The sequence below is a fragment of the Scyliorhinus torazame genome, chromosome 6 (genome assembly GCF_047496885.1).
Source record: "Scyliorhinus torazame isolate Kashiwa2021f chromosome 6, sScyTor2.1, whole genome shotgun sequence".
Taxonomy (NCBI): domain Eukaryota; kingdom Metazoa; phylum Chordata; class Chondrichthyes; order Carcharhiniformes; family Scyliorhinidae; genus Scyliorhinus; species Scyliorhinus torazame.
Window position 1 is genome coordinate 194,605,699 of NC_092712.1, and position 12,601 is coordinate 194,618,299.

Genomic DNA, 12,601 nt, shown 5'->3' on the forward strand with positions numbered 1-12,601 from the left:
AGGGGGATATGGGGGAGGGGGTATATGGGGATGGGGATATGGGGAGGGGGATATGGGGAGGGGGGATATGGGGGAGGGGGATGTGGGGGAGGGGGGATATGGGGGCTATGGGGGAGGGGGCTATAGGGGAGGGGGGATATGGGGGAGGTGGGATATGGGGAGGGGGATATGGGGGAGGGGGATATGGGGAGGGGGATATGGGGGAGGGAGGGATATGGGGAGGGGGGATATGGGGGATATGGGGGAGGGGGGATATGGGGAGGGGGATATGGGGGAGGGGGGATATGGGGGAGGGGGATATGGGGAGGGGGGATATGGGGGAGGGGGAATATGGGGAGGGGGAATATGGGGGAGGGGGAATATGGGGGAGGGGGGATATGGGGGAGGGGGGTATGGGGAGGGGGATATTGGGGAGGGGGATATTGGGGGATATGGGGGAGGGGGGATCTGGGGGAGGGAGATATGGGGGAGGGGGGATATGGGGGAGGGGAATATGGGGGATGGGGAGGTTGGATATGGGGGAGGCTCACCCTGCCTGCTCTGACGAGGTTGTTCACCTTCTTGTGGCACTGGGTGCCTGTCCGTGGTGTCAGGGCCGCAGCGGTGACGGCCTCTGCCACTTCACTCCACAGACGCCGGCTGTGGCGTGGGGCAACTCTGCGGCCGAGGTCCTCCCCGATGCGCTCCACCCCATCCTGTCGCTCCTGTGCACTGCCAACAACGAGACCCCTCACGAACGTACGTTTGCCTTCCCCAGGAAGTCCACCTCCGGGGTCTCTCTCCCGTCCTGGTTGACAGTCCCAGGGCCCGTCCTCCACAAGAAGCATGCGAGGAGCCATAAATCAAATGCCCTCGTCGAGAAGGTCATGCTCCTCCATGCCAATCCACAATATGCCTATGTGGCACATCATGACGGGCGACAGGACACAGTCTCCGTCTGGGATTTGGCACCTGCAGGTTCCCCAGCGACCATCACCACCACCCCCGATCGTACACTGTCTCCCTCCTCCACTACCCAGCTACTTCAAGGTCTGGCACCCGCAGGCCCACCGGCGGCCATCACCACCACCCCCGCCCACACACCGCCCCCCCCTCCTCCACCGACTCAACTACTGGGTGAAGAGGAGGATAACATGCTCCCAGACGCGCAGGTCTCGACACCGGTGCCCACATCACAGCCGGGATTGAGGGGATCACGGCGGAAGGTCAAGGCCCCCGACAGACTTGATCTTTACGTCCACTTCACCCCCGCTGGACTCTTTTTTTAACAGGGGGTGAATGTGGTAAACCACTGTATTGTATTGTACTGTTGTATTGTTACATGCCTGGGCTTGTCCCTGCTGGCTCCGAACCATTGTAGTATATAATGTATTGTGGTAAATGCCACTGTATTATATGTAATGTGGTAAACCACTGCCTGCTGGCTCTGCCTCCCTTCGGGCTCGGTATAAAGGTGGCTAGTCTCCGCCGCCGCCTCAGTTCGGGATCCGAGGCCAGGAGGCTTTCTGGTTAGTTTATTAAAGCCTCAGTAATGTTCACCACATGTCGTGTGTTTATTGATGACTTATCACCCCTTTTGTTTCTTTTGTTCAGTAGTTTTTGAAGTGTACTAACTTGATTTTTGCAATAAAACAATCTTGCACTACCATTGGACCCTCGTCTCGTATTTGAAAAATAAGAGATCCTACAGTGCGCTTGGTTGCATATGCCTACAGTGCAAACACTCGTTTTGACACTCAGGCCGAGAGTTTCCTCGAGAAGCACCTCCAACTTCAGATGATGAGAGAAACTGGGAAGAGGAACTTGAGCAGGGAACCTGGCTATTATCCTGTGACTGTCTCACCACATTTAAATGACAACAGGAAGACAGGGCCCAGGAACCTGGCTGACTTCCCTCCACTGGTACCATCACTCTCCCCAAAGGGACAAACAATAGTGTTTCAATGAGGACTGTTGGAATTCCTACTATTGAACCATATTAAAGAAAATCTGGCGAAATGCTTAATGGAAAAAATGTTGGTGATCCTAACATTATCAGTATAATTTCCACTGTCCTTTACAGTCTGAACAATAAATGTTTGGCAGCACTCACTTTTTCAACTCAAATAAGTGGAATTCATTGTAAAAAGAAGTTCTATCTAATACACAGAAAGTAAATGAAACTATGGATTAGCACACCGGATTTGGAAAGCAGTCTGTTGAAGAGGACTTCTAAAAACAAAAATTTAGAATACCCAATTCCTTTTTTTCCCCCCAATTAAGGGGTAATTTAGCATGGCCAATTCACCTACCCTGCACATCTTTTTGGGTTGTGGGGGTGAGACCCATGCAGACATGGGGAGAATATGCAAACTCCACATGGACAGTGACCCGGACCGGGATAGAACGTGGGTCCTCGACGCCGTGAGGGTGTACATGTAATGAGTTTTAGAGTTCAGGACATGTTGTTATGTGATTTCCTCAAAGTCTCACTTAATGCTCAGTCAAATGGCTTCTGGTTTAGTGGAAATCCTAACATCGTGCCGCCTCTGAAGAGGACTTTTTAAACATCAATTTAGGACAACTTTAATTGATCTTAATGTATGCAAAAGTGAAAAACCATGGTGCAATTGGCAAGTTTTCAAACTGGGTCAACACATAGATATAGATTGTGACAGAGATGATTTAAACAGAGCGAATGCTCAGTTTGCTGCTTGGCACAATCTTTGTCAGTTTACATAACACCACTTTGTACAAGTTTGCTACAAAAGAATTAAAGGCCCCTGGAGGGAAATCTTTACTAGCCAGTGATGGTAAAATATCATAGAACGGAAGTTCTTATCATTCTGTTGAAATCATGTACCCATGGAATGGATAGTTTATAGAGTGCCTCAGGCACCATTCTCCTTTGTCACAATGCTTTGTTGTCACAATGAATAATAAGTGTCGGCACATCCTGCTAATTCGTCAAATATTAAGAACAGGAAGCACAGCTCCAGGCAAGGAATGTTATCTCCATTGTACTCACTGTCTGCGAGGTGTCCAAAACAGGCTCTGGAGTTCTTTCAAACCCTTTTCCAAACTGGGATACTCAAAAAGATCATCAAGTACGCATCTATAAAGATTCTGGAACACAATAATTAAGAACAATGCATTAGTTTGCGAAGACGTTTAAAATTAAAAATAACTTTTTTATTTTCTAAGTTGTACCTTGAAAACCAATTTTGCCTTTTCATCTTCTCGCAATAAAGTCTTGTATAGATATATCCATTGTGAAACAATGCGGAGCACTTTGCGTTTTTGGTACAAGCTGTAATCGGAGTCTTCTTGTTTTTCTGTATATGTCTTCGAACAATAGGTAGCATTCAGTCAAGGAAAATACCTTTACGATTAAGAAAAAAATCAGATCTTCAATGTAAATTTTGCTTGTTTCTGTGCTTATGGAGGTCAGAATTTGTTTTATTTCTGGCTCAAATGGTTGGGACAACTCAGTTTGTGTGAGCAATCATTCTATGTTCATGGTTATTGGTGGCCAATAGAAATGATGATGCCCTTGTTTAAGAAAGGAGGGAGGCAAAAGACAGGAAATTATAGGCCAATTAGACTGACTTCGGTTGTTGGTAAGATTTTAGAGTCTATTATTAAGGATGAGATTGCGGAGTACTTAGAAGTGCATGGTAAAATAGGACTGAGTCGGCACAGATTCGTCAAGGGGAGGTTATGCCTGACAAATCTGTTAGAGTTCTTTGAGGAGGTAACAAGGAAGTTAGACAAAGAAGAACCAGTGGACGTGATCTAGTTGGATTTCCAGAAAGTCTTTGACAAGGTGCCATACAAGAGGCTGCTAAATAAGATAAGAGCCCATGGTGTTAGGGGCAAAGTACTGGAATGGATAGAGGATTGGCTGACTGGTAGAATGCAGCGAGTGGGGATAAAGGGGTCCTTTTCAGATGGCAGCCGGTGACTAGTGGTGTTCCGCAGTGTTGGGACTACAGCTATTCACATGTACATTAAAGATCTGGAAGAAGGAACTGAGGGCCTTGTTGCTCAGTTTGCAGATGATACAAAGATATGTCGAGGGACAGGTTGTGATGAGGAAGCAGAAGGCTGCAGAAGGACCTGGACAAGCTAGGAAACTGGACAAAGAAGTGACAGATGGAATACGATGTAGAAAAGTGTGAGGTTATGCACTTGGTAGGAAGAATAGAGGCTTAGACTATTTCCTAAATTGGAAAAAACTTTGGAAGTCAGAAGCACAAAAAGACTTACGAATCCTAGTTCAGGATTCTCTTAAGGTTAACATGCAGATTCAGTTGGCAGTTAGAAAGGCAAATGCAATGTTAGCATTCATGTCAAGAGGGCTAGAATATAAGAGCAGCGATGTACTGTTGAGGCTGTACAAGGTTCTGGTCAGACCCCATTTGGAATATTGAGAGCAGTTTTGGGCCCCGTATCTAAGGAAGGATGTGCTGGCCTTGGAGAGGATCCAGAGGAGGTTCACGAGAATGATCCCCAGAATGGAGGACTTATCACATGAGCAGCGGCTGAGGATTCTGTGTCTGTACTCGATGGAGTTTAGAAGGATGAAGGGGCTTCTCATTGAAACTTCCAGAATACTGAGAGGCGAAGATAGAGTAAAAGTGGAGAGGATGTTTCCACTAGTAGCAGAAACCAGAACCCAAGGGCACAGCCTCAGGCTGAAGGGACGATGTTTTAAAACAGAGATGAGGAGGATTCTTTTCAGCCAGAGGATGGTGGATTTGTGGGACTCTTTGCTACAGAAGGCTGTGGAGGCCATGTCACTGAGTGTCTTTAAGACAGAGGTAGATAGGTTCTTGATTAATAAGGGGATAAGGTTCTGGGAGAAGGCAGGAAAATGTGGATGAGAAACATACAGCCATGATTAAATGGCGGAGCAGACTCAATTGGTCGAATGGCCTAATTCTGCTCCTATGTCTTATGGTGTTATGGACTGCCATCAGCTCACAGAGCTGCTCCACTACCTCTGCCTCCAAAAGGTGCTGGGGAAGAACAGCAATCAATATTTAATTGAATATTTGTGAACAGCAGCTGCACAGCATGCAATGTTTCAGGAATTTGGAGTTAGCTCTAACGCAAGTTAGCATTTACGCTGTTGTTCCAAACACAGCCCACTGATGCTCGGTCCATGCTCCAAGAGAAGTGTTCTAATTTTTCAACCTCTCAATGAAACCCTTCAGTATGAAACTCCTTAAGTAGATATCATGTCGAACACCTTTATTCACCCTCGGATTTATGTTCATCAATTTCTGATTCCTAAAGAAGTACTGTTGGCACTTTAACTTCCCTCTAGATTGCTGTGATTAAGTCTGCTGCATGTTAGAACATAATCACATCATTCCATGCACCAATATTTACTGGTTAAGTGGTTCTTCCAGCTGCATTTCCAAATGAAGCAGAGGGAAACATCAGTGAGCATTACACCAAAACAAATACTGACATGACCAGAAGATTCATAACCACCTCCTCAATTAGAGATGGGCGATAAATGATAGCCTTGTTAGTGATGTCCATCTCCCACTTTTAAAAAAATGCAGAGCTGTTGTAACAATAATGCAAGAGGTGAAAAATTCACAAAATGTTCTCTGTATCCTTTACAATATCAAATAGTTCAAAAAACCAAACGGCCTCTCCTTGTACTGCTGAGTCCCCGAATGTGAAGGGTAATACCTATAATTTTGCCTGCCAAATAATCGCCAATATTGTCATCCTAAATCAACCACACCATCTACTGTAAACCAATTGCAGGAATCTTAGCCAGTTACATCACAAGCAATAACAAGGCTTGCCATTAAATCAAATCATTCTCTTATCTCCTTGAAAGGGTTCGACTGCAATGACCTTGCTTGTCCGAAGGCTAACTGATTTACTATCTGCCTTTTTCTTACAGGAGTATCTGAGTATCAAGGAACCAACACACTCCTGCTTTAGTGGCCACAGCACAGAGGAGTCCAAAACGAGAGGTGTAAAGAAACTTATTTTATTACAAAGTAAACTATATACACAGTACACTCCAGGTCCCGGCCGGGACTTCCAACTGGGCCGGCTTTTATGTTAGAGTTCATTTACTCCGCCGATGGGCCCCCACCCCTCAGCAAGGAAGCTAGCATTCCACGAGTCTCACGGGGAGCCTAATTGACCCGTAACCGTAGGTTTCGCACGGGTTATAATAACACCTGCAACTAATTTTGTTGACTCTGCCTGTCGCTTCAGAGGACCTAAACTTCTAGCAAGCAGCTACACGAAGAATGTGCCGATATTCTGAAAATAATAGTAGTGCAAGAAGGTAAATTTCATCTCTGGCATTTCGGGTCCTGAATGCATTTGTTTATCTCATTCATTACATGGGGATTTGGCAGTCCTGAGTTTAAAATGTTAAATTATGCAATTAGACTTGGCTGGATGTTGGCTTTTTTATTGTTCTGGCCATTGCTTTTTCACCCTTTTTCCTCTGTAAGGTGCTAAATTTGGTGGGTTAAAGCTCCATCAATACCAGCCACCCTATGGCATCGAGCCTTAACACCCATCTTTCCATGTGAGCAATTTGCGTGATGCAGATTCTTTAACCCAAACATGTTTGCATCCACATATCCTCCCCTTTCTGTGGGAATCACTTGTGTTCTTTGGGAACAGGGAACTGGGTCGATTTTCTTTATCTTTGGCTGAAGGGCACTTAGGTAAATGGTAACACCTTTACTCTTGTGCACCTTTACACAGACAGGGATCAAACCTGGTTCTCTCTTGGTCCGAGTTAAATTTAATCTTGGGCAGTACATTTCCTATTGTAATTGGGTATCTTATGAACATTAATGCAGAGATGGACGTCTGGCAGCCCGCCACAATGGGATCAGAAAATCCTGACAGTAGGCTTTAAGGAATGTCTCAAGGGAGGAAAGTGAGGGAGAAAGATGAAGATAACACCAGGGCCCAAGCAGCTGAAAGCATGGCCAGCAATGTTGAAGGAAGCCAAATCTGGGATGTTCAAGAGGGTGGAACTCGGAGAACTCAGATATTCCGCGGGACCAGAGGAGATTACTTCGATAGAAAAGGGCCAGGAAACGGAGGGATTTGAAAACAACAATGAGAATTCCAAAATCAAAATGTTGCTTGACCGTGAGTCCACATTAGTTAGTGAGCACAGGTGTTACAGGTGAATGGGACTTGGTCCACATTAAAACACAGGCAGCAGAATTTTGTTTACTTCAAGTTTGTGGAAAACCAGGCGGGAGTGCCTCCAAATAGCCGAGGTAGCAAAAGCATGAATGAGGGTTTCAGTAACAGATGAAAGGAGGAAGCCCCTGTTGCCATGGAGGCAGAAATGTGTGGTCGTAGCGATGACAGAAATATGTGGTTGGAAGCTCATTCTGAGGTCAAGTATGACACCAAGGTTGCAAACTGTTTGTTTTATTCTCAGGCTGTTGCCAGAGGAGAGTAGATGGAGCCAGTAGCCAGGAAATGGAGCCAGGAGCAGGGACCAAAACAATGACTTTAGAGCAGGCAACATTTAATTTTAGGAAAATCCCTGCCCATCCAGTATTCGATGTTGGACATGCAGCCCGATAATCTAGTTAGAGCGGAGGGCTGAAAGATGTGTTGGTGAGGCAGGACAGGATATGCACATGCATGGAAGTTCTTTCTTTGTTTTCAGATGCTATCTTGAATCCGTACAGTGCAGGAGGCTATTCGGCCCATCGGGTCGACACCAACCCTCTGAAAGAACACCCTACCTAGACCCACTCCCACGTCCTATCCCTGTTGCTCCATAACACCGCCTAACCTTTGAACACTAAGGGACAATTTATCATGGCCAATCCACCTAACCTTCACATCTTTGGACTGTGGGAGGAAACCGGACCACCTGGAGGAAACCCACGCAGACAGAATGTGCAAACTCAATACAGACAGTCACCCAAGGTTGGAATTGAACGTGGGTCCCGGCACTGTGAGACAGCAGTGTTAACCACTGTGTCATCCATGTCATTGAGGGATAGCATATAGATGAGAAATAGCAGTGCCTGAGGTTAGATCAACAATAACGGTTCAGGAGCGGGAAGTAAAACCATTGCAAATGATTCTTGGCTATGATTGGATGGGCAAGAATGGAACAAGGTGAAAGCAGTTCCACACAGCTCGTAACAATGGTGAGACATTTGCGGAGGGTGGTGTGATCAACTGTGTCAAAGGCTACAGACAATCAAGAAAGGGATTGATTTTGTTGCAGTCACATAGGATGTCAAGAGCCATTTTCACACTATGGGGGCGATTCTCCGAGCCCCGCGCCGGGCTGGAGAATCGCCGTAACTGTGTCACGACGCCCCGCCTCCGGCGCGCGATTCTCCGAGGTGCAGAGAATCAGCGCCATTTGCGCCGGCGCGTTTGGTGCGGCGCTGGCCGCGGGAATCGGCGGGGCTGCCAATTCTCCGGCTCAGATGGGCCTAGCGGCCGTGCAGATACGACAGAGCCCCGCCGGCGCCGTTCACCCCTGTTCGCTGCCGGCGGGAACTCTGCGGGAACGGTCGAGGGGCGGCCTGTGGGGGGGGGAGGGGGAAGAAGGGAGACTCCTTCACCGGGGAGGGCCTCCGATGGGGTCTGGCCCGCGATCGGGGCCCACCGATCGGCGGGCCGGCCTCTCCCCCCACGGGCCTACTTTCTGGCGCGGCCGACCCCATGTTGGGTCGGGGCCGGCGCGCGTAAGAAGTCCCCCACGCAGGTTGGCGCGGCCCAACTGCACATGCGTGGGCTGGCGCGGCGCCCATTTGGCACCGGGAAAGGAGGCGTGAACCGCTCCTGCGCCGTGCTGGGCCCCTGTGGTTGCCAGAATCCGTCGTACCCGGGCCCGGTTTGCGCCGTCGTGTAACTCGACGGCGTTCACGACGGCGCGAACATTTGGGCTCAATATTAGAGAATCACCCCCCTATGTCAGGCGCAGAAATACAATTGGAGGGAGCCAAACACAGAGCACAGGGAAAGTGGAAAATAGTCCAGAGAGGTGGCAACAAGCCAAAGTGTCCTGGAAAGGAAGGGGAGGCCGGAGAGAAGATGAATGGCCTACAAGCAAGGTGGGACCAAAGACTGGCTTCTTGAGGAACAGGATAAAATGGCAGATTTGAAGGAGAGGGGGAATCACCTGAAGACAGAAGACTGTTAGCAATATCAGCGAACATGGAGAATAGGGAGGGAAGTTGGGTGATTAGCAGTTTAGTGGGAATATTTTAAACGGTGGAGGAGATTGTTCTCATGGACAAGATTAACTCTGAGGGGGCATGATGGGAGTTAGAAAATAAGCTGGATAAAGATGTAAGTTCAAGGCCAGGGGAGTGGAGCACATTAAAGGGCCTTTGGTCAGTGGATGAGTTGTTGCTGAGAACAAAAAGACAGCCTCTTAAAAAAAGCTGCAGTTATAAAAACAGCTGCTCCGCTGAGTTAATGGATCCCTGCAGAGCTATTTAAATAAACAACCTTAATCCTCCCTTTGAAACTGCCTGGACCTGTCAATCAGCAAGCCTTTCAAAGACAACAGTCTGTGAAATTGAATATAAACAATTCAGGTCAGAATTGTTAAAGGCCAATGAAATTGACGGTGAAAAAAACTCTTCAAAGGTTTCCACCATATTAAAGGGAATACTTTTACCTTCATCTCACGATATTTGAATTTGCCATACTGAGACTGTTTAAAGGGTTTAAGTTTGCAGGTGGTAACACTTTCACTTTATTATCATAGAACTGTATTTTTGATATTCTAACAGACTGTTTAAAGGGTTTAAAAGCTGAAAATGGGAGAGCAACTAAATGACCTCCATCCCAGGAAAGACCCCCAACCTGAACCCCTCCAGGCAGCACAAGCCCCCTGACCCCAGATCCCCTGAAGGATCCTCCTCAGCACCCTGGAAGCAAGTGTAGGGAGGGTACGCACACCCTTTCTATGCCTCGAGCTGCAAGCCACCAGGTCACCGTCTCTCAGAGCTTGCGCCAATTCACGCCAATGGAACGCTCGGCTGGGGGGGGGGGCTGGGGAATTCCAGGAGGCAGGTGAATTGGGCATCTTACCCGTAATTGACATTCAGATCAGCTCGAATGAGCTACTTGGATTTTCCCGCCGAAACAGCAGGTACCTCATCGGGGCCATTGGGAAGCTCCTCGGGGCAATTGGAAAGCTCATTGGGGCTGGCCTGTCCCACTCGGAGACTCTCAATGGGTTTTACAACTGGCGTGAAACCCATTTTTGGCCCAACACCTGATTCACCAGGCCATCAGGATTCGCTCCACTGGTGGCTGGCTCTGGAGAATCTTGGCCAAGGGATCCTTAATTGAGACAGCTTGAATTAGGCTCAAGTGAATGATTACCTAAAAAGATGAGGGAGTTGCTGGATTGCTATTTCAATTTTATATTATTACATTGACTAAGACATACACCAATGGGGGGGATTTTCTGCCCCCGTTTTTGGTGGGCGGGAATGGTGGTGGGAGTGGCGAATCGATTGAGCATCCCAAAATGGCATCCATGCCAGCGGGATTTATTAGCTCGATTGCCCCCATCCCCCACCGATGACATAATTTGGTTTATGACATGAAAGTTCAGGAATCCCGTCATCATTAACATATAATGGTGGCACAGTGGTTAGCACTGCTGCCTCATAGTGCCAGAGACCCGGTCCAGTCTTGGACGACTGTGTGGCTTTTGTATGTTCTCCCTGTGTCTGTGGGTTTCCTCCGGGTGCTCCGGTTTCCTCCCACAAGCCCGGAAAGGTGTGCTGTTAGGTAATTTGGACATTCTGAATTCGCCCACTGTGTACCCAAACAGGAGCCGGAATGTGGTGACTAGTGGCTTTTCACAGTTACTTCATTGCAGTGTTAATGTAAGCCTATTTGTGACAATAAAGATTATTATTATTATATACATAGCGGGCCTCCCCACTGTATCGTTCCCCCCATGTAGGCATCTGCCCTGCGTCGCCTGTCCCCCACCCCTATCCCCCCCCCCCAGCATGATGTCACGTCGGCGGGATTCACAACAGGTTTTGAAGAACCTGGTGAATGGTCCCCACAGGGGCACACTGATAAGTACAGACACTTATGTGTGGGGGTATGGGGGTGGGGGTGGGGGGGAGGGCTCATGCCCGGGCAGTATCCTGACAGTGCCTGGGCACCACCAAGGGGAACTGCCAGTGCTGAGATGGGGGGGGGGCTTCCATTATGGTGGTTCATGATGGAGGTGGTTCTCGGGTGGGGGGGGTCTTTGTTTTAACAAGGATGCCCTGATTTCTGAAAAGTTGAGGTAGCTGGCGAGGTCTGCCAGTGTGACGCTGTGAGTCCCGCCTCCTGAATATTTTATGTGTCAAAACAGAGAGCAGGAAAAGCCACAGTGGAGTCAGCGGACTATACACACGTAGTCAAAAAATGCTAACATTCCACTCCAAGTAATCTATTATAATATCAGTATAATACACCACACATTTCATATATCTCAGGAGTAGAAAAAACTGATATTCCCTCTAAGTTTTGCTCTTCAGAAGCAGTTTAGCAAGTTTTATTACATTAAAGGGACTCGTAATGCACGTTGATGCTGCCTGTAAACGCACTGGCCTGGGAATTCCTCAGAGATAATTCTGCTCAGTTGGCGTTACTTTGCCGAATGTTTGGCAGAAACCATGATCATTAATGGGCTTTCTGTCACACTTCCAGTGGAGTAAATCTCCTAATCCAGTCTTTTGTTGCAAATGCTTAAAAGCTCACACCAACCTCTCGCCGGTATTATTTTAAGGCAGCCGTTAATCGGTTTAAAATAAACCGGCTCCTTATACCTGCCTTAAATTAACACTGACACAAATTTGATTTCAACACAAAACATTCACAACAGGCATTGTCTATCAGCAAATATACCCTATTCTGCATATTTTAAAATGTAATTACATGATTCCACTTTCATCACGTGTGTTTCCTTGAATAATGACCAGATAAACATTTTTCTACTATGCATTTTTTACAAGCTGAAAACGATGTGAGAGAGCACTTGCTACATGAATGAAATCTTATTAATCTGAACTTGTAAATGAGGTAGAATTCAACTGATTCAGTGAAAATGTCCTCACATGTACCATAGGTTTAGCTTATCCTAGACACACGTCAAGCTGCCAGATTCATGGATGATCAATAGGACTATTGGACGCTGCATTCACAGTCCGTTACGTATCTTTAAAATGTAAAATTTATGGGTAAGGCAATATTTAATCTAAAACAATACTTGCGATAAATGTAGTTGCAGATCTCTACACTAGAATTCTGTTTGAAGTGAATAACCATCAGGTAGTTGGTTTGAATGAAATGGTTAGAATACTGTCGTTAATTTTGCTAAATGAGGCTGAACTCAAGCCAAATGGATGGGTTAGAATGGTTTGTCTCCCGAATAGCTCTTAAAGATTGTAAAAGACGTTTCGGGGTCTATCAGTCCAGCATTCATTGTGCAATCGTCGACAGCTCAAAACTGACAAGTCTGCATGAATTAGTCCATCTCAATTAAACATGAGAAAGAAAAATAGCAAGTTCTGGAAATAATGGCACTTTTGGCAGGTGTATGAAAGAAAGT

The 12,601-nt window shown here is 47.0% G+C and overlaps 1 protein-coding gene across 3 annotated transcripts in view; it reads right to left on the reverse strand.

Annotated features, from left to right (window-relative positions):
* Positions 1–12,601, reverse strand: part of rapgef5a (Rap guanine nucleotide exchange factor (GEF) 5a) — a 370,729-nt gene that overhangs the window by 102,740 nt on the left and 255,388 nt on the right. For all 3 annotated transcript variants that reach the window (XM_072509217.1, XM_072509219.1, XM_072509218.1), the window contains 2 exons: positions 3,190–3,337; positions 3,008–3,105 (listed from right to left, as the gene is read on the reverse strand). In XM_072509217.1, the coding sequence (XP_072365318.1) occupies positions 3,008–3,105; positions 3,190–3,337 (246 nt within the window). The remainder of the gene's footprint in view (positions 1–3,007; positions 3,106–3,189; positions 3,338–12,601) is intronic.